We start from the raw sequence: 26,345 nt of genomic DNA on the forward strand, positions 1-26,345 counted from the left end.
GGAGGACGAGGTGGGTGGATTACTTGAGGTCAGGAGTTCGAGACCAGCCTGGCCAACATGGTGAAACCCCGTCTCTACTAAAAATACAAAAATTAGCTGGGTGTGGTGGTGGGCACCTGTAATCCCGGCTACTCAGGAGGCTGAGGCAGGAGAATTGCTTGAGCCTGGGAGGCAGAGGCTGCAGTGAGCCAAGATCGCACCATTGCACTCCAGCCTGGGCAACAGAGCGAGCCTCCATCTCAAAATAATAATAATAAAATAACTATGATTAATATGCTAAGGGCCCTAAGGAAAAGGGGGGCAACTGGCAAGGAAACGTGGGCAACGTAAGAGGAGGGACGGACAAAAGAACAGAAAGGAAACGCCGCAAACCAAAATCACGAACGGAAACGCACTCCTGAAGGGCTCATCAGCAGGATGGATGTGGCTGAGGAAAGAGTCACTGAACTGAAGACACGTCTACAGAAACTTCGCAAACTGAAATGCAGAGAGACAAAAACGGAAGAAAATCAGAATGCTGGAGAACTGTGGGGCAGTCACAGAAGTGTGAGTGAGCATAACAGGAACGCCAGAAAGAGAGGAAAGGAAGGGGCAGGAGGAACATCTGAATTAATGATAGTTCAGAGTTTTCCAAAATGATCGACAGACAGATCCAGGAAGCTCGGAAAACATCCATCAGGATAAATACCAAAGAATCTACGCGCAGGCAAGCTGTACTCAAACTGTAGAAAACCAGAGAATCTTGAAAGAAGCGAGAGGAAAGAATCCTTACATGTAGAGCAAAAAGAATAAAAACTGCAGCAGACTCGTCAGAAGCCACACAAGCAAAAAAAACCTAAAACCAAAAAAAATAGAATTCTATATCCAGTGAAACTATTCTTCAGGTGCGAAGGAGAGGTAACGACTTACTTTTTTCCTAAATCACTGAAAAAGAGATTTAGGAAAAAAAAATCTCTGAAAACTCAATATAAAGACTTATTTAGGCCAGGCACGGCGGCTAACACTAGTAATCCCAGCACTTTGGGAGGATGAGGTGGGTGGATCACCTGAGGTCAGGAGTTCAAGACCAGCCCAGCCAACATGGTGAAACCCTGTAGCTACTAAAAATACAAAAATTAGCTGGGTGCGGTGGCAGGTACCTGTAGTCCCAGCTACTCAGGAGGCTGAGGAGGAGAATCACTTGAGTCTGGGAGGCAGAGGTTGCAGTGAGCCAAGATGATCACGCCACTGCACTGCAGCCTGGGCGACCGAGCAAGACTGTCTCAAAACAAAAACAAAACCAAAAAAACTTCTTTAAACAAAAACTGAGACAATTCATTGCCAGTACATCTCCCCTGTGAGAAATATTAAAAGTTTTTCAGAGAGAAGAAATATGATATATGTCAGAAACCAAAATGTATGTAAAGAAGGGAGCGCGTCAGAGAGGAATAGGGAAAAGCAAAATGCAATCTTTCCTTATTCTTTTTTTTTTCTGAGACAGAGTCTCACTTCTTCCCCTAGACTGGAGTACAGTGGCTCACTGCAGTCTCTGCCTTCCAGGTTCAAGCAATTCTCTGCCTCAGCCTCCCGAGTAGCTGAGATTACAGGTACCAGCCACCATGCCCAGCTCTTTTTTTTTTTTTTGAGACAGAGTTTCGGTCTTGTTACCCAGGCTGGAGTGCAATGGCGCGATCTCGGGATCTCGGCTCATTGCAACCTCTGCCTCCTGGGTTCAAGCAATTCTCCTGCCTCAGCCTCCCAAGTAGCTGGGACTACAGGCGCGCGCTACCATGCCCAGCTAATTTTTGTATTTTTAGTAGAGACGGGGTTTCACCATGTTGGCCAGGATGGTCTCCATCTCTTGACCTCATGATCCACCCGCCTCAGCCTCCCAAAGTGCTGGGATTACAGGCGTGAGCCACTGTGTCCGGCCCTTTAGAGATGGGGTTTCACCATGTTGGCCAGGCTGGTCTTGAACGCCTGACCTCGTGATCCACCTGCCTTGGCCTCCCAAAGTGCTGGGATTACAGGCGTGAGCCACTGTGTCCGGCCCTTTAGAGATGGGGTTTCACCATGTTGGCCAGGCTGGTCTTGAACGCCTGACCTCGTGATCCACCCGCCTTGGCTTCCCAAAGTGCTGGGATTACAGGCTTGAGCCACTGCGCCCGGCCCTTTAGAGATGGGGTTTCACCATGTTGGCCAGGCTGGTCTTGAACGCCTGACCTCGTGATCCACCCACCTTAGCCTCCCAAAGTGCTGGGATTACAGGCTTGAGCCACCAAGCCGGGCCCTTTTCTTATTCTTTATTGATCTAATAGGAAAAGACATTTTTTTTCTTTTTTTGAGATAGGGTCTTGCTTTGTTGCCCAGGCTAGAATGCAGTGGCACAATCACAGCTCACTGCAGCTTCGACCTCCTGGGCTCAAGTGATCCTATCACCTCAGCCTCCTGTGTAGCTGGGACTCCAGGTGTGTACCACCATGCCTAGCTAATTTACTTATTTTTTTTTGAGAGATGGGGTCTCACTGTGTTGCTCAGGCTGCTCTCAAACTCCTGGGCTCAAGCAATCCTCACACCTCAGCCTCCCAAAGCTGAGATAACAAGTGTGAGCCACCTCGCCTGGCCCCAAATATATGTCGACTATAAGAAACCACTTTGGCCGGGTGCAGTGGCTCCCGCCTGTAATCCCAGCACTTTGGGAGGCTGAAGTGGTTGGATTATTGAGGTCAGGAGTTCAAGACTAGCCTGACCAACACGGTGAAACCCCATCTCTACCAAAAATTAGCTGGGCACTGTGATGTGTGCCTATGATCCCAGCTACTCAGGAGGCTGAGATAAGAGAATGACTTGAACCTGGGAGGCGGAGGTTGCAGTGAGTCAACATTGCACCATTGCCTCTCCAGCCTGGGTGACAGAGTGAGACTCCATCTCAAAAAAAAAAAAAAGAAAGAAAGAAGGAAACCCACTTTGAGGCCAGGCCCACACTTGTACACCTGTAATCCCTACACTTTGAGAGGTCGAGGTGGGCAGATCACTAGGTCAGGAGATCGTGAAACTCCGTCTCTACTAAAAATACAAAAATTAGCTGGATGTGTTAATGTGTGCCTGTAATTCCAGCTATTTGGGAGGCTGAGGCAGGAGAATTGCTTGAACCAAGGAGGCGGAGGTTGCAGTGAGCTGAGATCCAGCCACAGCACTCCAGCCTGGCGACAGAGCAACACTCTGTCTCAAAAAAAAGAAAAACTCATTTTGAATACAAAGACACAGATTAAAAGTAAAGGGAGAGGCCAGCACAGTGGCTCACGCCTGTAATCCCAGCACTTCAGGAGGCTGAGGCAGGCAGACAGCTTGAGCCCAGGAGTCCCAGACCAGCATGCGCCACACGGCAAAACCCTATCTCTAAAAAAAATACAAAAATTAACAGGACATGGTGGCATGTGTCTGTAGTCCCAGCTACTCAGGAGGCTAAGGAGGGAGGATCACCTGAGCCCAGTAGGCAGAGGTTGCAGTGAGCCAAAATCATGCCAGTGCCCTTCAGCCCAGGTGTCAGAGCGAGACTCTGTTTCAAGAAAGAAAAAAGGTAAAAAAAATAGAGAGAAGAAACAAATTACTGATATATTTAAAAAAAAGGGGGGGGGAGGGGGTGAATCACTGTTAATCCCATGCCCCTTAAAAGGTTAACAAACAAATATTCTAAACACTTCCATGCCCACAAATTTAATAACGTAGATGAAATGGACCCATTCCCTGAAAGATACGTCCACCAAAGCTCACACAAGGCGAAACTGATAACCCGAATAGGCTTACATTGAATATAGCGAGAAAAGCAAACTTCTCCTCTAGACGCACACTCAGGACACTTCTGTGACCAGTCTCCCACGCCGACTGATGCTCTGATGCCGGCTGGGTATCCTGCATGTCAGTTCAGTTCTGGCACGAAGTGGAGTTAGTGTGGACCCCACAGGTTCAGGGCTCAGTCCCACAAGACTGCCCCCTTCTGAGGACAAGGACAAGCACGGGTTCCCCAGGTCACTCACAGCCTCTGTTCCACCTGGCTACAAATCCGGGACTCCCACAGCCCCTTCCCTGGCTGCGAATATCTCCTAGAAAGGCTCACAGAACCCAGAAAAAGAGTTTACTTACTAAGGCCAATTTATTACAAAGGATATTTTTAAAGACACAAATAGCCAGAGGCAGAGCTCACAGGGAGCATGTGCCCCTGTGGAGTTGGGGTGCACCACCACCTCATCCAGCACATGGATGTGCTCACCAGCCTGGAAGCTCTCCAAATCCTGTACTTGTGAAGTTTTCATGGAGACTTAATTACAGAGGCATGATCAATTATTAACTCCACCCCATTCCCCTTCTTGCAGGAGGGAGGAGGTAGGGCTGAATGTCCCCAGCTTCTGTTTATGGCTTGGTCTTTCTGATGAGCAGCCCTCATCTAGGAACCCCCCCTGCCAAGAATCACTTCACTCGAACATTCCAGGCGGATGAGGGCAAAGACCGACTCTGAGAATGGAAGGTGCTCAGAGCACCATTTTGCTCGGGAGACTTAGGAGCTCTGTGCCATATTCTGGGGCAGAGACCAAATACACGTTTTTTATTATGTGACAGCAGCTATGAAAGAAATGGAATAATTAGTAGCCTTCCAAAACAGAAGCCCTGCTGGCTTCATCGGTGGATTTTACCAAGCGTTCAGGAAAGAAATGAAACTAGAAAACAGTAGCAGAGGAAATGCTTCCTCACTCATTCTATGTGTCCAGCATGGCCCTAACACCAAAACACACACACTACAAGAAAACCACAGGCCGGGGATGGTGGCTCAACCCATAGTCCAAAGTTTTCAGAGGCCAAGGTGAGAGAATCACTTGGGGCCAGGAGTTCGAGACCAGCCTGGGCCGCAGGCTGGGACCCCCTCTCTACAAACACTTAAAAAACTAGCCGGTGTAATGGTACGTGTCCACAGTCCCAGTTACTTGAGAGGCTGAGGCAGGATCACCCGAGTCCAGGAGGTTGAGACAGCAGTGAGCCGAGATCGCACCTGTGCACTATGCACTCCAGCCTGGGTGACAGAGCGAGACACTGTCTCAAAAAGACAAAAAGAAAAAGAGAAAAGAAAACTACAGACAAATATCTCTCATGAACACAGATGCAAACATCTTTAACAAAACCTTAGCGACTGAATAAAAAACAGTATAAAAAGAATTATACGCCGTGACCCACAGGGATCTACTCCAGGTATGCAAGGCTGGCTCCGTGCTCTAAAACCAGTTAAAGTACCCGTCACATCAACAGGCAAACCACACGACCATAAATCACAGGATCACATTAACAGGTAAAACAAAAATCATCTGACACATTCCCGTTCATAACAGCTGTCAGTAACAGAAATACATGGGAATTTCATCAGCTTGACAAAGGACATGTAAAAAAACCAGAGCTAGGGCCGGGAACGGTGGCTCACGCCTGTAATCCCAGCACTTTGGGAGGCTGAGGCGGGCGGATCACGAGGTCAAGAGATTGAGACCACCCTGGCCAACACGGTGAAACCCCATCTCTACTAAAATACAAAAATTAGCTGGGCGTGGTGGTGCACGCCTGTAGTCCCAGCTACTAGGGAGGCTGAGGCAAGAGAATTGCTTGAACCCAGGAGGCGGAGTTGCAGTGAGCTGAGATTGCGCCACTGCACTCCAGCCTGGCGCCTGGCAACAGAGCAAGACTCTGTCTCAAAAAAAAAAAAAAAAAAAAACCTAGCGCTAACATCATAAAAAGGAAAACGGTTATTCCTTCTATTCTCTCTTAACACCTTTTTTTTGTTTTGAGACGGAATTTCACTCTGTCACCCAGGCTAGGGTGCAATGGCACAATCTCAACTCACTGCAACCTCCACCTCCCGGGCTCAAGTGATCCTCCTGTCTCAGCCTCCCGAGTAGCTGGGATTACAGGCACGTGTCACCAGGCCTGGCTAGTTTTTGTAATTTTACTAGAGACGGGACTTCACCCTGTTGGCCAGGTGGGTCTCAAACTCTTGACTTCAGGTGATCCACCCTCCTCAGCCTCCCAGTGTTGGGATTACAGATATGAGCCACTGTGTCCAGCTAATCTGGAATTTTTTTTTTTTTCTTGAGGCAGAGTCTTACTCTGTCTCCAGGCTTGAGTACAGTGGCACGATCTCGGCTCACTGCAACCTCCGCCTCCCGGGTTCAAGAGATTCTCCTGCCTGAGCCTCCTGAGTAGCTGGGACTACAGGTGCACACCACCACGCCCAGCTAATTTTTGTATTTTTAGTAGAGACAAGGTTTCACCATGTTGGCCAGGATAGTTTCAATCTCTTGACCTTGCGATCCGCCCACCTCGGCCTCCCAAAGTGCTGGAATCACAGGCATGAGCCACCGCATCTGGCCACTAATCTGGAGTTTTGAAAAACCTCTGATTGTGAAAAATCTTGAACGTTACAAATTAAACGGAATAGTGTAATAAATGCACACACCTGCCCCTAGTTTCACCGTTCATCACTCGTCTGAACTTCTCCCAAGTCTCCAGCTTCCATTTATTATTTATTAACAGATTGTTAGAACAGAAAAACCCAGCAGATGGTACAGAGGAATTTCCTTCGCCCTCTCACCCCCTGCCCTGTTCCCCGCTAATTCACATCTCGCATTCGTGTGGTGTGTGTATCTCCAGTTATGAAGCAATACTCATATGTTGTTACAAACAGCGTCCATAGTTTACATTCAGGTTCACTTGTGTCGTACTTGGTTGTGTTTTTGAGACAGAGTCTCACTCTGTCGCCCAGGCTGGAGTGCAGCGGTGCAATCTCAGCTCACTGCAAGCTCCGCCCCATGCCGTTTAAGCGATTCTCCTGCCTCAGCCTCTCGAGTAGCTGGGACTATAGGTGCCCGCCACCACGCCCACTAATTTTTGTATTTTTAGTACAGACAGTGTTTCACCATCTTGGCCAGGCTGGTCTTGAACTCCTGACCTCACGACTCACCCAACTTGGCCTCCCAAAACGCTGGACCAACCTCTGAAGCCCACGGGCCGGATCCTTCAGTTTGAGGAACCTGCCCAAAACTAGACGCTGGCTAAAGATGACGAGCTGAACAGACACGTGTGACACGTGCGTAGCCTTTTCCATACAAACCCTCAAGAATGACCAGAAGAGTCTGTCACTGAAGAACAAACCCACACGGGCAGCAAGAACAGAGCGTGGAGCCAGCGCCTGCGCCACAGGCGGCTGCGAGGCAGACTGCAACCCGGGGGAGGGCATCCTCTCCCCACCACGCCCTCGCTCCTGACACCCTGCGCCCACCCCGCACGCCCAGCCAGAGTGGCCTGGCCTCACCTTTCGAGGGGCACAAGGGCACAGGGCACACAGGGCCATGCCTGCGCCTGTCCCTGCTCTCCAGGGCCCAGCCCTGCACAGCCCTCCCCACTGACATGCTCTCCCCACTGACACGCTCTCCCCACTGACACGCTCTCCCCACTGACACACTCTCCCCACTGACATGCTCTCCCCATGGCACAGCCCTCCCCACTGACACACTCTCCCCACGGTACAGCCCTCCCCACGGCACAGCCCTCCCCACTGACATGCTCTCCCCACGGCACAGCCCTCCCCACGGCACAGCCCTCCCCACTGACATGCTCTCCCCACGGCACAGCCCTCCCCACTGACATGCTCTCCCCACTGACATGCTCTCCTCACGGCACAGCCCTCCCCACTGACACGCTCTCCCCACTGACATGCTCTCCTCACGGCACAGCCCTCCCCACTGACACGCTCTCCCCACTGACATGCTCTCCCCACGGCACAGCCCTCCCCACTGACACGCTCTCCCCACTGACATGCTCTCCTCACGGCACAGCCCTCCCCACTGACACGCTCTCCCCACGGCACAGCCCTCCCCACTGACATGCTCTCCTCACGGCACAGCCCTCCCCACTGACACGCTCTCCCTGGAACCACACTCCCTCTGGCTCTGGTCTGCTTGCCCCACTCCCCTGCATGGCCAAACCTGGCCCTGACCCCTCATCACTGGCCCCCTCTCTGCCGGGCTCCCCCAGCCTCTCCAGTGAGATTCCAGTCACCAACAACCCTGGGGACACGTCTGGCCCCCTTCTCTCTATCACACAGGGAGTGTGTCTAGTCCCCATCTCTCTATTACGGGGCGGGGGGTGGGGGTGGGGGCGTCCAGCCCCCTTCTCTCAAGGCTGGGTGCGGTGGCTCACCTGGGCAACAGGGCATCTCTCCAAAAAAATATAAAAAATTAGCTGGGCATAGTGGCACATGCCTGTAGTTCCAGCTACTCAGGAGGCTCAGGTGGGAGGATCACTTGAGCCCAGGAGGTTATGGCTGCAGTAAGCCAAGATCATGCCATCACACTCCAGTCTGAGATGGTCTCCAAAAAGCAAAAAAAGAAGTCATTAAATACTGCCAGAAAGAGGGGGAAACTTGGATGCAATAAATAACAGTAAATAAAGCAACCAGTAAAATGTGTACTTAAATCTAGTAATGACGGTCGCTTGCAGGGAGGAGTGAGGACCACCTGGAGCTAGGATGGCATATACAGCCTCCACCCAGGGAGGGGGGCACACGGGACCCATCAGCGCTCAACAGTTACACACAGAGGGGCTCCCGTGTCCGTTTCTAAAACTGAAAGATGGGCCAGGCACAGTGACTCACAATTGTAAACCCAGAGCTTTGGGAGGCTGAGACGGGAGGATCACTTGAAGCTAAGGGTTCAAGACCAGCCAGGGCAACATAGTAAGACCCCGTTGCTACAAAAATTTTAAAAATTAGCCAGATGTGGTGGTATGCGCCTGCAGTCCCAGCACTTGGGAGGCTGAAGTGGGAGGATCGCTTGAGCCCGGGAGGAGGTCAAGGCTGCAATGAGCCGTGATAGCACCACTGCACTCCAGCCTGGGATACAGAGCAAAGGCCTGTCTCCAAAAAAAAAAAAAGAAAAAATGGAAACATATCCACTAGAAGAATAGTAAGAAAACAGTGAGAAAGCCTAACAAATTAAAAAAATAAATAGACCAATAATTCCCGCTCATCAATAATCACAACTGTAAACAACGACGCTATAAAAGAGCTTTGGATTGAGTTGACAATATAACCAGAAAGCATGAAAGGGTGAATAGAAGGAGATGAAGAAATAAGACTTTAAATGGGACAAAAAGGGGTTTCTTGTGCAGGTAACAGGAAAACTTACGCATAAACAGCATGGCCTTGAGGTGAAAAGCTAAACCTGGATGTAGGAGCAGGAAGCACAGCAGGAGGCCGACCTTACCGTGCTCAGAAGCCAGTGGACAGAGGGCCCGACAGGAAGCTAGGAAATGGTCCGGGCTGCTGCCCATCACGAGGAAGCGAGCGCCCCGCTCTGGGTGATAACAACGTGGCCGAGGACACGTTCTTCTCACACCACACTGAAACACTCCCAAAAAGGGACTGTGTTGGCCACAATGAAGTCTCAAAGGATTCCAAACAGCAGAAGTCCTTCAGAGACCTACCATTGTGCCTTAATGCAGTTAAATTTTAAAACAACTACAAAAAATTAGCTCCCCTCCCCCAATCTGCGTGCATTTAAAAATCTGTTGCCACCCTTCTAAATAACCACAGGGTTCATGGGGGCATCAAGGCTGGAATTACAAACGACTCAGAAACGAACAGCAGCAAGAGCAGAGACAGGCGGGTCCGTGGCGTCGCCAAGGAGCAGAGGAGCCACAGTCTCCGTTGTCGGGTTAAGGAACACGCCAGGAACCAGAACTACAAGAAAAAACCCCAGAAAGTGAAAAGACGTGAGGATTAAATGAGCATACGCAACACAGAGACAGGAAGGGCCAGCCATTTGGAAAAACCTGTAATGTCGACAAACCTCAGGGAGTTTAACCACGAGGAACAGAGAGAAGAAAAGCCACGTCAGCTCTGATGACGACAAACAGCGTCAAAACTGCGAGAGAAGGCCTGGTTCGGTGGCTCACTGTCACCAGCATGGTAGTAGAAAGCCCGTCCCTACTAAAAACGCAAAGAGTAGGCAGGGGTGGTGGCGAGTGCCGGTAATCCCACCTAGTCCAGAGGCTCAGAACTGCTTGAATCTGGGAGGCGCAGGTTGCAGTGAGCTGAGACGTCACCACTGCACTCCAGCCTGGGCAAAAGAGTGAGATGATGTCTAAAAAAGTAAAATTCCAAGAGAAAAACAGCATACAATTTCAACCCGAAAATCCAAAAATCTAGATTTGATCTGAAAATCTAGATCGGCGGTATCCAGGGGCACGCTCCTCCCCAGGACGCGTCCGGAAACGCACGTGATGGGCTGTGTCTTCGGTCATGCTGGTGGCTGTTGCCTTGGGGATCCAGGAAGCCCTGAAACCTTGTCTCACGATCATATACTTACGGACAAACACTGATCCAGATGAAATCAACAACGTGGTAGGAAAACGGGTTTCCTATGCACACAACAGGCAAAGGAAACATCCACCATATGTAAACAACATCTAGAAACCAATTCTAAGTACTTAACAGCAAAATGGAGGGGCAGGGACAGAAACAGAGCTAATAAACATACAAAGATTACAAAGGAAAACTTTTTTTTTGCGACAGGGTCTCACTGTCACCTAGGCTGGAGTGCAGTGGTGCGATCACAGCTCACTGCAGACTTGACGTCCTCTGCCTGTCTCCCAGGCAGTTAGGACCACAGGCGTGCACCACGATACCGGCTAATTTTAAAATTCTTTATAGAGATGGGGTCTCCCTACGTCGCCCAGGCTGGTTTGAACTCCTGACTCAAGTCATCTTCCCTCTTCAGCCTCCCAAAGGGCCGGGATTATGGGCACGAGCCACTGTGCCTGCCTTACACACCACATTTTTAATAGCGACAAGAAATAAAACTTGGGAGATGCGTAAGAAATGAAAATTTTTACCACTTTTTAGTCTGTATTTCTGCAGTTTTAATTTTCGCAACAGAGAAAGTTTTGTATTTTGTTTTTTGAGACAGACTCGTGCCCCGTCACTCATGCTGGAGTGCAGTGGCACCATCTCCGCTCGGCACAACCTCCACCTCCCAGGTTCAAGCTATTCTCCTGCCTTCGCCTCCCACGTAGCTGGGATTACAGGCACGCGCCACCACACCTGGCTAAGAATGTATTGTATTTCAATAGATGAGTATGGCTTTTTTTTGAGACAGAGTCTTACTCTGTCCCCCAGGCCAGAGTGAAGTAGCACAATCTTGGCTCACAGCAACCTCTGCCTCCCAGGTTCAAGCTGTCACCCACCTCAGCCTCCCCAGTAACTGGGATTACAGGCATGCACCACCCTATCCAGCTAATTTTTGTATGTTTTTAGTAGAGATGGGGTTTCGCCATATTGGCCGGGCTGGTCTCAAACTGCTGACCTCAAGTGATCTGCCCACCTCAGCCTCCCAAAGGGCCGGGATTATAGCTGTGAGCTACCAACCCTGGCCTCAATAGATGTTTTAATTGAATAGATGTTAAAATAATTATTAATGTTCATGATAATTTAACTTCAAGGATATTCATCAGAACTTAAACGGAAAGAATGTCCTCATGATTTTAATAGTTTCTTTTGAGGGTTTCCTCTCATTCTTCATTTAGCCCCTAACTCATCTGGAATTTCTGTCGCGTTAAGGTATGAAACAGAAGCCACCTTTCCCTGTACACTCTCCGCGGAGGCGTTCCGGTGCTCCCCGCTAACGCACGCTGCCTGCCCCCTTTACGGGCGACATCCCTCCACGCACAGATGCCTCTTGTGGGACCGGGTGCAGCGAGGCTGCTTTCTAACCTGGGTTCCCTCGTCCACAAGGTACGGCTATGACCAGCACTTCCTCCTGAGAGCGCAAGGAGCTCGAGACGCCCCAGAAATGCTCAGGGGACGTGGGCCACCTCGCAGAGAAACCCCTCCTAGCGGCAAGGGAGCAGAGAACGAGAGGGTCTGGTACTGACCGCGGCTGGGCGACAGCAGGCCACTCGGGCAGGGGACGCTCACTCTCCTCAGCTCATCCAGCTTCTCCTGGAGCTTCCGCACCTGGCTGTCGGAGCGGCTGACCCTCTGCCGCAGGCTCCTGAGCTCGCCGTTCTTCTTCTCCACCTGCTCCCGCAGGCAGCACACCTGGCTCTTGCTCTGCCGGGACGAGAAGCAATAGGAGTGCAGCGAGTCGATGAGCTTGCAGGCCCCCGACGCCGACAGGATGACCTCGTTGATGGACATGGGGCTGGCGTCACTGTGCTCGCTCTGCACGGCTTCCGTGGCTGGCTTCGGGGTGACGTCGGCAGGAGGGGCGGAGGGGCTCTGGGAAGGCTTCTGCGGCGTGGCGGTGAGTGACGAGCCGGGGGGACTCTGGGCCGGGCCCTCGTCAGGCCCCAGGCCGCTCCCACTGCAGCTCGGCTCCACGTCTCTCTTCGGCCTCTTACGGTCAATGGGCTCTCGGGGGACAGACGGCCTTTCTCGGGCGTGCTTGGAGGAGAAACTGTAGGAATGAAGCGAGCCGATAAATCTGCAGGCACCAGATCCTGGGGGCGTGAAGTCCTCCACGGAAATGCCACTCTTGTCTGCCACATCCCCTTGGACGGAGGAGGTGGGGCTCTCCTTGCCAGCAGCTGTGGCAGACGCTTCTGCTTTGCCCTGGCTGCCTGCCACCATGGTGGCCCGTCCGTCTCCCGGAGTTCGCTCCAGGGCTTGCTGGGCCTGCTCCTGGCCGGCAGCCTCCCGGGCCGCCCGGGGTGCGGCTTCACCCTGCAGAGCGGCTCGCTTCAACCTGCGGGACTCCGGCTTGGCCATCGGGTTTCCACCTGAGGATGGTGACCAACCCGCAGCTCCTCTGCCAGTGGCAGCGCTCGAGTGTCCCCTCACGCCCGCTGTGGTCTTGCTGGCATCTTTTCTGCGGGTGCGGCCGTGGCCTCCGGCGCCCCTCTTCTTCTCGCTCAGGTGGAAGATGGACGGCACAGCCGTGGGCTTCAGCAGGCGGTGCTGGTCCTCCAGCCTCTTGGAGAAGCTGTCTTTGGTGAAATGCTCACTGCAGAGAAACGAATACTTAGTAGGAGTCCAGTTATCCCTCTGAACAGCTTTTAACCATTGGATTAGACGTTTTGAGTCCTTTAGGGGGAACCTACGGGACAAAGGACAAAGTGATTAGAAATAATTAAATGTCTCCCTTTAAAACGCTCAACTATAAAAGCAAAACGAGGGTTTTCACGAACACCGAAAGCTGTAACGCCTTCATCCTTTTAAAAAAATGCTTCAATGCTGATTGGGCCTCGTGAAAAGAAAACATTATTAAAAATTATTTAAAAAAAGAAAAAACTACTTCAAAAAGATTTAAGGAACATCTTCTACCTGCAAATTATTACTGGAGTAGAAATCTTTTTTTTTTTTTTTTTTTTTTTGAGACAGTTTCGCTCTTGTTACCCAGGCTGGAGTGCAATGGTGCGATCTCGGCTCACCGCAACCTCCGCCTCCCGGGTTCAGGCAATTCTCCTGCCTCAGCCTCCCGAGTAGCTGGGATTACAGGCACGCGCCACCGTGCCCAGCTAATGTTTTGTATTTTTAGTAGAGATGGGGTTTCACCCTGTTGACCAGGATGGTCTTGATTTCTTGACCTCGTGATCCACCCGCCTCAGCCTCCCAAAGTGCTGGGATTACAGGCGTGAGCCACCGCGCCCGGCTCTGGAGTAGAAATCTGAAAAGACCCACTGTCTAGCCTTAAGGAGCTTACAGTCTGTAGGGCCGATGGGCATGAAGGTAACTAGCTCCTCCCCAGACTGTGGTAAACGCCCTATGGGGACACAGGATGCTTAGAGACAGGGCTAGGATGGCCTCAGGACAGCAGGAAACAGCTCCTAGAAGCTGACTGCTAACCAACCCTCCTGACCTGCCTGGAAGGTAAGACTTTGGGTGCTAAAACCAGGGCCAGCTTCCAGAGATGGGGGCATGAGAGGTCAGGACAGCACAGAGGCAGCTGAGATGTGGAGCCCTCCAGCAGATCCAGAGCTGCGGTTCTGTGGTCCCGCCGCATGTCCACCTCCAGGAGTAAAAACGCTCCATATAAAAGTTGGCAAGCCCAGGGCAGGGCACAGTGGTGCTCACCTGCAGTTCCAGCTACTGGGGAGACTGAGGCTTGAGAATTCTTTGAGCCCAGGAATTCGAAGTTACAGTGACCTAGGATTGCACCACTGCTCCCCAGGCTGGGCAACAGAGAGAGACCCTGTCCTCTCCCCTCAAAAAACTCAACCAACCCAGATGAACCTTGAGGACAATATACTGAATGGAATAAGCCAGTTGTGGCCGGGTGCGGTGGCTCAAGTCTGTAATCCCATCACTTCGGGAGGCTGAAGTGGGTGGATCACCTGAGGTCAGGAGTTTGAGACCAGCCTGGCCAACATGGTGAAGCCCTGTCTCTACTAAAAATACAAAAATTAGCCAGGCAAGGTGACACGCTACTCCTAGCTACTAGGGATGCTGAGGCAGGAGAATCACTTGAGCCCAGGAGTCAGAGTTTGAAGCCAGCCAAGATCGCGCCACTGCACTCCAGCCTGAGTGACAGAGTGACTCTGTCTCAAAAAAAAAAAAAAAAAAAAGCCAGTTGCAAAAAGTCAAACACTTAGAGTAATCAAATTCATAGTAATCAAAAAGTACTTAGAGTAATCAAATTCATAGAGACAGGAAAATGGGGGTTGCCAGAGCGTAGGGAGAGGAGGACTGAGGAGTTAGTGTTTAACGGGTGCAGAGATTCGGCTTTACAAAATAAAAACAGTTCTGGAGCTGGATGGTGATGACAGCTGCACAACAACGTGAACGTATTCGTTGCCATGGACTGTGCACTGAAAGAGGGTTAGGAAAGGCTGGGAGCCGCAGCTCATGCCTGTGATCCCAGCTACTCTGGAGGCTGAGGTGGGAGTTTCGCTTGGGTCCCGGAGGTTGATGATCACACCAATGCACTCCAGCCTGGGTGACAGAGCGGGACTCTGTCTCCAAAAAGAGTTAGGATGGTAAATTTCATGTTATGTGTATTATACCATAATTTAAAATTTGGAGAGAAAAACAAGCAGTGCTGGAAGATACTGAATAGGATACTTAGTCATTTCTTCTTTATTACCTAATAAAGATCCTTCATAACTATTTCTTCATTAAGGCAAGTTCTGTGTTTAAGAAAACAGGCCTGGCCAGGCACGGTGGCTCACGCCTGTAATCCCAGCACTACTGCGAGGCTGAGGTGGGCGGATCACTTGAGGTCAGAAGTTCAAGACCAACCTTGCCAATATGGCAAAACCCCGTCTCTACTAAAAATACAAAAAATTAGACCTTGGTGGCACGTGCCTGTAATCCCAGCTACTTGAGAGGCTGAAGCAGGGGAATCGCTTGAACCTAGAAGGTGGAGGTTGTGGTGAGCCAAGATCGCACCACTGCACTCCAACCTGAGTGACAGACAGAGACTCCATCTCAAAAAAAAAATAAAGAAAAAAAAAAAAAAAACCGGCCCGAATGTGCACGAGGGGTGGAGTGGTCAGTTCTAACTGCTATTTGCTCCACCTGAGGCCAGTATGGACCAGGACAGATCCTAACAGGATGAACTGGGGCATACTAAGCAACAGGACCTTCTAACCTCCTTTCTGAATGCTTTGTGAGGCCAACTCCAAAGATAGGCCCCTCACCCCCAATTTCAGTGCCCTTTCCCCTGTAGCATGTTAGACCGTTGCAACACGTCGCCTTTTCAAGAACAGTAACAAAACTTCTAGGACACAAGCTCTGAAACAAATCGTCAAGAAAGCGTGCTGGCTGCTTGTGAAATAATCTAATGTTACTAATTCTTCTGATACATGGTAATGATTGCAGACTTACAGCGAAACATCGTGAACTTTCAGTAACACTATAAATAACGTGCCATTCCCGTCTGTAAAACTTAAATAACACCATGCAACATAAAAAAGCAACATCTGCAAAGTGGTTTTTAAAGTCTGTTCCCTGTTCTGGTGCCTCCCGCGTGTAATCCGCATAAATCTCACTGAAACAGGCTGAACCCACAAGGCCTCGGGGGGTTTGGGCCGGGCCACGGGGGCCCACGTGGGAAGTGGCCGAGAGCCCCGGGCCAGGCTCTCCCGGAGCGCGGAAGGATGCGGTCCCCAGCCGGGCGCCCCCAGGCTCTCAGAGCGGACCCGCGTCCTGCGCTCGGGCCCCGTCCCGGAACGCCCTCCCGGGGGCTGTCAGCTCGCATCTGCCCGGCCGCTGCTGCTCGCAGACACCGAGGCCGGCCGCCCGCGGTCCGGAGAAGCGGCAGTCGCGGCCGGGCAGGACAATCAGCCCCGGACCAGCTTCTAGAACGTGCGGCTTCTGAAGCCCCGGCGCCGGCCGGATCCATCGCGCGCAGGGCGGACCCGGGCGGCCAGGGTGGGGGCGGCCGCGCCGCCCGAACCCGGCCCAGAGACGGCGGCCGGGCCAAGGTCACACAGCGCCCGCGCCCGCTCCCCCGCGCCCCGGCCGCCGAGGCCCCGCGCCCCCCGGCCCCTGCGCTCGGGCCGGCCGCGCGGCCTCAGTTTCCCCGTGGGGCCGGGGCGGGGGCGTGGCGGCGCGGGGCCCGCGTACCTGTGGAAGGAGACGGCGCGCTTCTCGCCCTTGCCCTGCCGGTTGGAGCAGTTCACGGCCGCACAGCAGATCACCATCTCGGGCCTCGGCCCAGCCGCGCCGCCAGGCCCCGGCCCTCGCCGCCCGCCCGCCCGCGGACCGCCCCGAGGGAGGGAGCGCGGCGGCGACACGGCTCGGGACGTGGGCCGGCCCGCGGCGTCCGCACCGTACGGCAAGATGGCGGCGCAGGCGCCCGTCGCGGTCCCGCCCCCGCCCCCACCCTCTCCCGCCGCGCGCTCGGCCGTCTTCGGGACCAGCGGGGCGCGACCGGACCCTCGCAGCGTCGGCCGGCAGGCGGGCAGGCGGGCGGGGGAGTTGCCCGGGCTGGGCAACTCCGTACGGCGACATGGGCGCGCCGGCACGTCCGTACTGCAAGATGGCTGCTCGGACGGGGAACCAGCCCGCCTCTACCGCCTCGACAACCGCTCCCGGGTCCTCTAAGAGGAGGAAGCGCCACCCATGGCACGCAGTGTCCCGTCGGAGAGCAGAGCGAGCCATCGTCCGGCGACACGTCCCCAGGCCACCCGCGGGGCACCCCGGGGCTCGCGTCGGCCCGGCCGTACGCCAAAATGGCGGCTCCCGCGTATTTCCGCTCGCGCGCCGTATCGTCTTCGCCGCCTGAGCCCGCGCCCCGATTGGCCCCCGCGGCGTCCCGTCGCCGCGTCGCGCTGCGGGCCTGTCGGAGCGACGCCGCTCGGGTCAGTCGGCGGCCGGACAGGAAAGATGGACGCAGGTGAGGAGTTGCCGGGGGCCGGCCTTTCCGCGGGAGATGCTCGCCTCGTCCTCGGCCTCCCCTCCTCGGGCGGAGCTGCCGCGACTCGCCCCGGGGCGCGCCAGGGCGGGTCAGGCTGGGCCGGAGCGACGGGGGCGAGCGCTGCGGGAGCGTGGGGCGGTGGCGGTGGCGGTGGCGGTGGCGGTGGGCGGTGGGCGCGGAGGGGACGGGGCCGCGGGTCCGGCCGTCGCTCGCGCTGGAGCTTTTGCCGCTTTTCGCTCCCGCCCGGAACGCTCCGGAGGTTGCGGCTGCCCAGGCCGTTGCGCCGGGTGGGCCGTGGAGGGCGGCGGGGCCTGCCGCGCGGGCAGAAGCGCGGTGGCGGACGGGGCGGCCGCGGTCCGGGTGGGGACGCGAGCGGCGGGTGAAAGCGTCGCCTTCCCGCAGCTGGGCGTGAAGGGATGGAAACGCTCTAACTTGTAGGAAGTTAGAAACATGCCGTGTACACCACAGTACACGCCTCGTTTTTGTTTTTGTCTTCCATTTAGTAACCAGTAGATCCTCCAAGCTTCTTTTCCGTGACGAGAAAGAGAGACAGTAAATTTGTCTCATGGGGGTCCTAAGAGAGAGGGGGAGAGAGAGGGAGGGGTGTGTGTGTGTGTGTGTGTGTGTGTGTGTGTAGGGAGCGTTGGTGTTTGTGCCTATCCTGTCATGCTTGGCAAGATATTTTAAGTCAGTACCAAACCCATCGCTTCCCCAGTAACCGCCTAGTCTTAGCCCTTTCATTCTTTGCGGGAACTGATTTGCCTTCTAGCAGGTATCCCCCATCTGTAAAGAAAGATTTTCATCTGGTTTAATTCTGTCATTCCGAATGGCATTGTGTTTACTTTTCCTGGCAGCTACAACATAAATTTACTACGATCTGAGTTGGAAAACTGTAATGTGTATCGCCAATATCTGTTTAAATGGTTTGTAGCAGCTCACCGCGTAAATGTGTTAGGTGGCTGGAGGAGGCTGGAGCCCTGACTCCCTAAGGAGCATGTTGACCAGGTGTAGATCTCGTGAAGTTTGTTTTTAAAATAACTGCCAGACACAGTTGTGCTATTTGCAGGTGTGTAGTATTTGTTTACTATTTTTACTGTTATTATTTGTGATGCAGGATTTTTCTCAGCCACTTTGCCAGCTAGAGACGTCTGACTGGTGACACCCCTGCCCAGGCCTTGCTTGGGTCCAGGCTTGCCGCAGGAGATGCCCTGTCTCCTTGACCCGCCCGGTGGCACCTGGTTTGCACTCTGGCATGGATGCCATGGCCGCCATGACTGCATGCTCAGCCCCTGGCCTGCGTGGGTGTGAGAGTGAGTGAGTGCAGGGTCCCGCCGGCTGTTCCAAGCACCAGCAACGGAGTGTGGGCTCTGCAGAGCTTACAGCTGGACATGCGGCAAGTGGCTCTCCCAGTGGACTCCAGCGTCCAGACGAGGGGACGGTAGATTCCGGTGTCCAGACAGGGAGAAGGCAGTGGCACCCAAGTAGGGGTGCTTGCAACCCTGAATCCCAAGAAGAGGGGGTGTTACAGTGTGTCAACAGCTGTATCACACCCATTGCCCTGTCCCAGCCTGTAGTTCTGGGGCTGACTCTGCCCTGATGCTGCTTCCCATTGCTGCTTTCTGTCACGTGGGGCAGCTGCCGTTTGGCAGCAGAGGGCTGGGGGCCACAGTGTTACAGCCTTTTTGTACCTGCATTTATTGGGTCCCTAGTTCTTGTCCCACATCCAAGAAGAATGAGATTATGCTGGCAATTGAAGGGTAAAGAGGGTGGAGAATAGTTTTATTGAGTGATGAAACAGCTCACAGCAGAGAGGGGACTCAATGATTGTCTTCTACCCAAAGTTGAGTCGTCTCTCTTCACGGCTGAGTCCAGGGCTTTTATGGGCTCAGAACGAGGAGCGTGTGCTGATTGGTTTGTGGGTATGCAAAAAAGGCTAAGTTAAAGTCGCCACTCAAAGGTGGGGACGACAGTGTAATAAGCCGACTGAAGAAGAGTGAGTATAAGTAAAATAGGTGAAGGCCGGGGATTACTCAGAGGAAAGTGCAACCGAACAAGAAGAGAGATTCTCAGTCCAGTCCCTGGATTTATCCCGAGACTCGCAGACTGGCTTTCAGGCTTTAGCGTTAAACCGTGGCATGAAGGTTGGATTTCACTGGTGACCTGCCCCTGCCAGCCCACTACTCATCTGCCTCCTGCCTCCATCGTTTGGATACCTTGAGGCTGGAGTATTATATGAGAGACTTGGTTAAGATCAAATACACAGTTTAGTGTCAGTCATATGACTTAAAATGTGAAAATCATCAAGTTAGGAGAACAGTTATGTTCTTACGTGATGTTACTTTGTTTTTATCTCTTATTTTTCCTTGACAACCAAATTGACATGATGATACTTTAACAGGACACTGGATGCTGCTGCTTGTGGGATCAAAGTAGAAAAGGTGTTTGCATTTAAAAGTCTCTGTTCATGCTGATAAAAACTTATATGATGTTTGTAGGATATCATGGAGACTTTTCCTTCTAACTTGATACTGTATTTCCTTTCAGGGATGATTAATGATCCACCCTGGCCAGGTGCGGTGGCTCACGCCTGTAATCCCAGCACTTTGGGAGGCCGAGGTGGGTGGATCACGAGGTCAGGAGATTGAGACCATCCTAGCCAACATGGTGAAACCTTATCTCTACTAAAAATAGAAAAATGAGCCAGGCATGGTGGTGGGTGCCTGTAGTCCCAGCTACTCAGGAGGCTGAGACAGGAGAAGCACTTGAACCCAGGAGGCAGAGGTTGCAGTGAGCCAAGATTGTGCCGTTGCACTCAAGCGTGGCGACAGAGCGAGACTGTGTTTCAAAAAAAAAAACCAACACGATCCACCCTCCTCTGTTCTTGAAGATTCTGCCTTCCTTGACCATGTGTAATATAGTTTCTGTTTGTCCTGGTAGTCATTTATTCAGTACACTGTTGATTACTGACTGCCAAGTATGTGTTAGGCATTGTTGTAGACACTAGGACCAGAGAAGTAAACAACATAGATAAAAACCGTTGCCTGGAGGTAGCCGACGTTCTAGATGTGAGACCAGCATTAGCAGCAAACTATGTGGCTGCTGGGGGACAGCGATTTGGACCAAGGATGAGGAGGACTGAAATTGTAGCCAGGATGGCCAGGAAAGCGCTCGCTCTGAAGGCGAAGTTCTGACCATGACCGAAGAGCAGTGTAGGAGGAAGGGCAAGTAGCAAGAGCCTGGCGTGGCTCGGGTGCAGCGGGTGACAGCGAGAGAAGCAGGAGCTGAGGGTAGAGGGGTGCCTTGCTAGGTCATAGTGAGTACTTCAGTGTTTATTCTGAATAGGGTGGCAACTCTTTGGAAGGTTTTGTTCTAGGGGAGGAGTAACATGATAGGCTGTGTTTAACGGGCTTGCTCTGGCGTGTCTTTTGAGAACGTACTGCAAGAGGGGCAAGGGCAGAGGCAGGGAGGCCAGCTAAGAGACTCTTGAACAAGCCAGAAAGGAGATGCCAGTGGCTTAGCTCCGGGTAGGTAAGAGGTGGACTTCTGCATGTGTTTTGAAGGTTGAGACAATAGAATTTGTTTATAGATTGGAAGTTGGGAGAGGAATGGGTAGAAAGGGAGGAGTTAAAGATGGCCCCAAAGTGTATGGCCTGAGCCAAGAAACTCAGATGGAGAAGACCTGGGGAGGTCCTGCCTAGTGGAAAGCTTTCTGTCGTGAGTTTGGATTTATGTGTGTGAATGCGCGGTGCCTATTAGACGTCCTTGTAGCAATGCCCAGTGGGCTTTGGGGTCTACAGGTTTGGAGCTAAAAGAGTAAGCCTGGGCTGGAGATATACTGGAGGTCACATCAGATGAGGTCACCCAGGGTATGAGTGTGGGTGGGGAAGAAAAGAGGCCAGGGGCCTCCACGGGTGTGGGGAGGTCTGGGAGGCGGCAGGCAGGCAGGCCGTGGTGTGGTTGTGTTCTCCACCAGTCCCCAGCATTGTCCCTAGAATCACACTCCCCATTCAGAGGACTGGCAGGTGCCAGCGCTTAAATAGCCATGCTGCCCATTCCTTGAGGACAGGGCTGGTATCTTATGCTTGTGTTTCCAGCGCATCACTTGTGTCTGGCGTGTGGTTGGTAATCAGAAAAGCGGAACTTGAATTAATAATAAGCTACACATTCCCCTCCTATAAAAACATTCAGTTTGTGGAATTTAACATAAACCCAGTATGTTAGCATAACACGTAATGAATGCAAAGGCTGCTCACAGCAGGGTAGTGAGTTTTAATGTGCACGTTCTGCCCAGTGTGTGCGCCGAAACTGTTTTCTAGTTTTCTGACGTAGCTGAATTTGGAGTTCTTTTCTCTCTTTCTCTTTTCATTCAGGACTGAACTGCTAGCATCCTTACGTAAACTCTTAAGGATTCTAAAAAAAAAAAAGTAGTAATCATATGCAAACTGTTATCTTAAATGTAAGAGTTTTCTAAAAGAAAAGAAGAACCCTTTGTTGAATTTATAAAATAAAAGTATTTTGGAAGATGACTTCTGAATGTTTTAGGAAGATGTCTTGGAAATGAAGAGCTTTACAGCAAGCTCTTAGATCTGCTGTGCTTTGTGTAGTCCTCCCTGGTCGAATGAAGTGTCATTGGTACTAAATGGAGAGAAGTTGGTTAAATTGAGTACAGTTCCCTACATTTCTGCCTGTCAGATTAATAATATTAAATCACAGGGTTTTTTCCCAATGGAATTACCATATTAGAATGCCATCTGCCCTCTTCTGCTTGTGATTGCAGAAGTCCCAGGGGAGAGGGTGTGGAAAATCAGGTGTCTGGGATCCAGCTGACCAAATGGGAGAACTGCTTCTACGGGGGATTCTGTCCTAAAGTGTACAGTACCTCTCCGTCTTTTTTTTTTTGAGATGGAATCTCACTGTCGCCCAGACTAGATGGAGTGCAGCGGCTCTATCTTGGCTCACTGCAGCCTCCGCCTCTGGGGTTCAAGAGGTTCTCCTGCCTCATCCTCCTGAGTAGCTGGGATTACAGGTGTGCACCACCATGCCCGGCTAATTTTTTTGTATATTTAGTAGAGATGGGTTTCACCATGTTGACCACGCTGTTCTCGAACTTCTGACCTCAAGTGATCTGCCCTCCTCGACCTACTAAAGTGCTGGGTGTGAGCCACCGTGTCCAGCCTGATCTCCATCTTGTTCCTCCTACATGTCTTTTTCTTTTTTAAAATTGTTTTTGAGGCAGGGTCCCACTTCGTCTCCCAGACTGGAGTACAGTGTTGCAGCCACAGCTCACTGCAGCCTCGGTCTCCTGGGCTCAAGTGATCTTCTCGGCTCACACTCCTGAGCAGTTAAGACTGCAGGCATGCACCTCCATGCCTAGCTAACTTTTTTTTTTTTTTTTTTTGAGAAACAAGAGTCTCCCTGTGTTGCTCAGGCTGATCTCAAACTGATGCTCCCCCCCTTGGCCTCTTAAGGTGTTGGGGTGACAGGCGTGGGCCACTGCACCCAGCCTTGCATGTCATCTTATTTCAAATTAAAATTTTATCTTGGAGTCTGGAGATGGGTATTTGTTTTTTTTTTAAATATGTATGTTTTTTGGAGACAGAGTCTCACTCTGTCATCCAAGCTGGAGTGCAGTGGCATGATCTCGGCTCACTGCAACAGGGTTTCGTCATGTTGGCCAGCCTGGTCTTGAACTCCTAACCTCAGATGATCTACCTGCCTCGGCCTCCCAGAATGCTGGGATTACAGGTGTGAGTCACTGCGCCCAGCTAATGGGTATTTTTTTCGAGGCTTGTCTCCTTTTTCTCGGGAGCTGTGTGAAATTACCTTATATATCACATGATACAGCATGTGAAGATGATGAACTTATGACAGAGGCTGTGAAATAAGACGAGAGCCTCTCCATGGAGATTTGCTGAGGCAGCTGGCCTCAGGCCCAAGTGGATCTCATTCATCTGAGAGTCAGTGAAGGAACTTGGCCGGGCTGGCGGCTCACACCTGTAGTCCCAGCACTTTGGGAGGCCGAGGTAGGTGGATCACTGGAACCCAGGAGTTCGAGACCAGCCTGGTCAACATAGCAAAACCCCGTTTACAGAAAACAAAAATTAGTCAGGCATAATGGTGCATGTCTGTAGTCCCAGCCACTCAGGAGGCTGATCTGGGAGGATCCCTTGAGTCCAGGAGGGGGAGGTTGCAGTGAGCTTCACACCACTGCTTAAGTCACAGAGCCAGACCCTGTGTCAAAGAATGGAGCCATCACGTGGGTTGATCTGCAAGTGTGAGTGATCGTGAGCGTTAGTTTTGCACCCGTCGCAGGTTCTCAGCACTGGGAAAAACTAGTGGCTGTGCCCTCATTTCCTGAGTGAGCACTCTGAGGCTTGAAGGAGCTCAGGCCTGTGCCTGCCCTATAGCCATCGAGCAGGCTGTCAGACTCCAGAAACATACCTCAGTAGAAATTAGAAGTGTTGTCCAGGCGTGGTGGCTCACACCTGTAATCCCAGCGCTTAGGGAGGCTGAGACAGGTGGATCGTCCGAGGTCAGGAGTTGGAGACCAGCCTGACCAACGTGGTGAGACCTCGTCTCTACTAAAAATACAAAATTAGCCGGGCGTGGCACACACGTGTAATCCTAGCTACTCGGGAGGCTGAGGCAGGAGAATTGCTTGAACCTGGGAGGCGGAGGTTGCAGTGAGCTGAGATCGTGCCATTGCACTCCAGCCTGGTCAATAAAAGTGAAACTCCGTCTCAAAAAACAAAAGAAGTTAGAAGTGTTAATTCCGGAAAAGTTCTCCCTCCTCCATTATAAAGCAAGATCTGGAAGGTCAGGGAGCGCTCTGTACTGTGCTGGGTGCCTCAGTCTGTGGCTCCTCGTTGTGTCTTCCTTTTCAGGTGGGGCTGTGAGGATGTCCAAGATGGGTGAGGTCAGCTCGGATGGCCTGCCTGGGGGAATTCCCTCCCGTCCTCCAGCACAAGAGGGGCACCGTGGGGAAGCACAGGGAGGACGTGCTCATAACTGAAGGGATGAGAGTCTTCGTTTGCTCTTTTGTGGGCGTCACCGCAGGTCCCGCGGGTCCATGGAGCCAGCCGTGAAGTGGGGCGGCAGGCCCCTGCTCTCTCAATGCAGTCACATCTCTTTTGGAGGAGGCTTACGTTTGGTTGGGTCTCTGTTGCCTGGTACTCAGTGCTGCACCCTGTTTGGGGACAGAATGTGTCCCATCCACGCTGGATGGTGACTGCTCACCCGTCTTTGATCTGAGAAGGCAGGCCCTGAAAGAGCGGTTACTCTCCCCGTGCAGTTTCGAGCTCTCTCTGCTCCTTAACTTGTCCATTTCACAGGGAGGCCACCGAGTCACTGGCCTGTGAGGTCGGGTCGCATGGCTGCTCAGTGGTGGGCTCAGACTTCTGACTCCACAGCCGGTGCTCCTGGCTGTGGGGAACATGCTCCAGGGGTGTGACGTGTGGACACTCCCTGCTCGCAGCGTCTTCCACGGTACAGAAAGGAGGGTGCAGCGTGGTGGGAGAAGCAAAGGACCGTGTTTCCAGTGTGTCTGCAGCTGGCCCTAGGAAACGTGTGACTCACACCCGGCAGAGGGCAGGCTTCTGGGGGAGGGCTGGAGTGCATTTCTCTAGACAGAGGAGTCGCGCAGCTTGGGGCACCGCAGTGTGGGAGCCCTCGTTAAGGACCCCACGGGTCATGTTCGCCTTGGCTGCGCCACTCCTGTTCACTGCCAAGCACTGTGGTTGCCCCTTAGTTTGCTGTCCTCAGGTTTCCTGGTCTCCTCGATGGTTCATGCGGTGACGAACCTGAGGCCACACACCTGTAATTGTCACAGTTACAGTTGGAGTCGTGGTGATGTATTTGAACTTAATGGAACACCTCTGACTCCCTTCACTCTGAAGATGGCTTCCTTGCCTGTAAAGTTTGCTAATAAACCTGAGAAATTCACCTGCTTTGCATTTTACTGCTTCTGTGATGGAAATCCCTCAACGTCCCAGCTGCCCAGGTGTTGTTACGCTGCTTTCAGAGTGAGCTTGGTTCCTTTCCTTCCTTATCTACTTCTCCCATTCCTTTATCATGTATATTTTTAATATGGGGAGCTAGATATCGTAGAACTTTCTCAGTTTCCAGATTCTGATACTACAGACTTTTACTGATTCAATGATATGGTCCTTTTCCTGATGACATATGCCACATTCTTCTGAAATACAGATGATCTCCAAAGTACCATGGTTTGACTCACAATTTTTTGACTCTACAATACTGTGAACGCAATATGCATTCTATAGCAACTAGACTTCACGTTTTGAATTTTGATCTTTTCCTGGGCTAACATGTGCCCAAATACTCTGGAGATGCCAGGTAGCTCCTCGTCAACCACATGAGGAGGAGGGTAAGTGACCCATGCTCTACGGGGCACTGTGTTGCCAGCTGAGTTTGCCCAACTCTAGGCTAATGTGAGTGTTCTGAGCGCGTTTAAGGTGGGCTGAGCTAAGCTTTGATGCCAGGTAGGTTACGAGTATTCAATGCATTTTTTCTTTTTTTTTTGAGATGGAGTTTCACTCTGCCACCTAGGCTGGAGTGCAGTGGTGCGATCTCAGCTCACTGCAGCCTCCATCTCTTGAGTTCATGTGATTCTCCCACCTCAGTCTCCTGAGTAGCTGGGACTACAGGCACCTGCCACCACGCCCAGATAATTTTTTGTGTTTTTCATAGAGATGCAGTTTCACCATGTTGACCAGGCTGGTCTCGAACTCCTGACCTCAGGTGATGTGCCTACCTTGGCCTCCCAAAGTGTTGGGATTACAGGTGTGAGCCACCATGCTTGATCTCAGTGCATTTTTGACTTACAGTATTTTCAACTTACAACAGGTTTATTGGACATAATCCCATCCTAAGTTAAGGAACATCTGTAGCCTACAAAGAGATACTTGCCAAAGTGTTCATTTAGCTCTGCAGTACTTTAAATAAAAGATATGC

The 26,345-nt window shown here is 52.0% G+C and overlaps 2 protein-coding genes across 2 annotated transcripts in view; one reads left to right on the plus strand and one right to left on the minus strand.

The window, feature by feature from the left end:
• The window catches only part of THAP4 (THAP domain containing 4), a 48,302-nt gene extending 31,505 nt beyond the window's left edge, over positions 1 to 16,797 (minus strand). The window contains exons 1-2 of the mRNA XM_064383444.1: positions 16,580 to 16,797; positions 11,947 to 13,109 (exon numbers count right to left, since the gene is read on the minus strand). Coding sequence (XP_064239514.1) covers positions 11,947 to 13,109; positions 16,580 to 16,656 — 1,240 coding nt within the window. The 5' untranslated portion in view covers positions 16,657 to 16,797. The remainder of the gene's footprint in view (positions 1 to 11,946; positions 13,110 to 16,579) is intronic.
• Positions 16,798 to 17,276: 479 nt separating this feature from the next.
• ATG4B (autophagy related 4B cysteine peptidase) overlaps positions 17,277 to 26,345 on the plus strand; it is a 33,536-nt gene continuing 24,467 nt past the window's right edge. Inside the window, exon 1 of the mRNA XM_012435419.2 lies at positions 17,277 to 17,351. Coding sequence (XP_012290842.2) covers positions 17,342 to 17,351 — 10 coding nt within the window. The 5' untranslated portion in view covers positions 17,277 to 17,341. The remainder of the gene's footprint in view (positions 17,352 to 26,345) is intronic.

This window comes from Aotus nancymaae, unplaced genomic scaffold, assembly GCF_030222135.1.
Source record: "Aotus nancymaae isolate 86718 unplaced genomic scaffold, 86718_ANA_hifiasm-v0.15.2.pri h1tg000031l, whole genome shotgun sequence".
Taxonomy (NCBI): Eukaryota; Metazoa; Chordata; class Mammalia; order Primates; family Aotidae; genus Aotus; species Aotus nancymaae.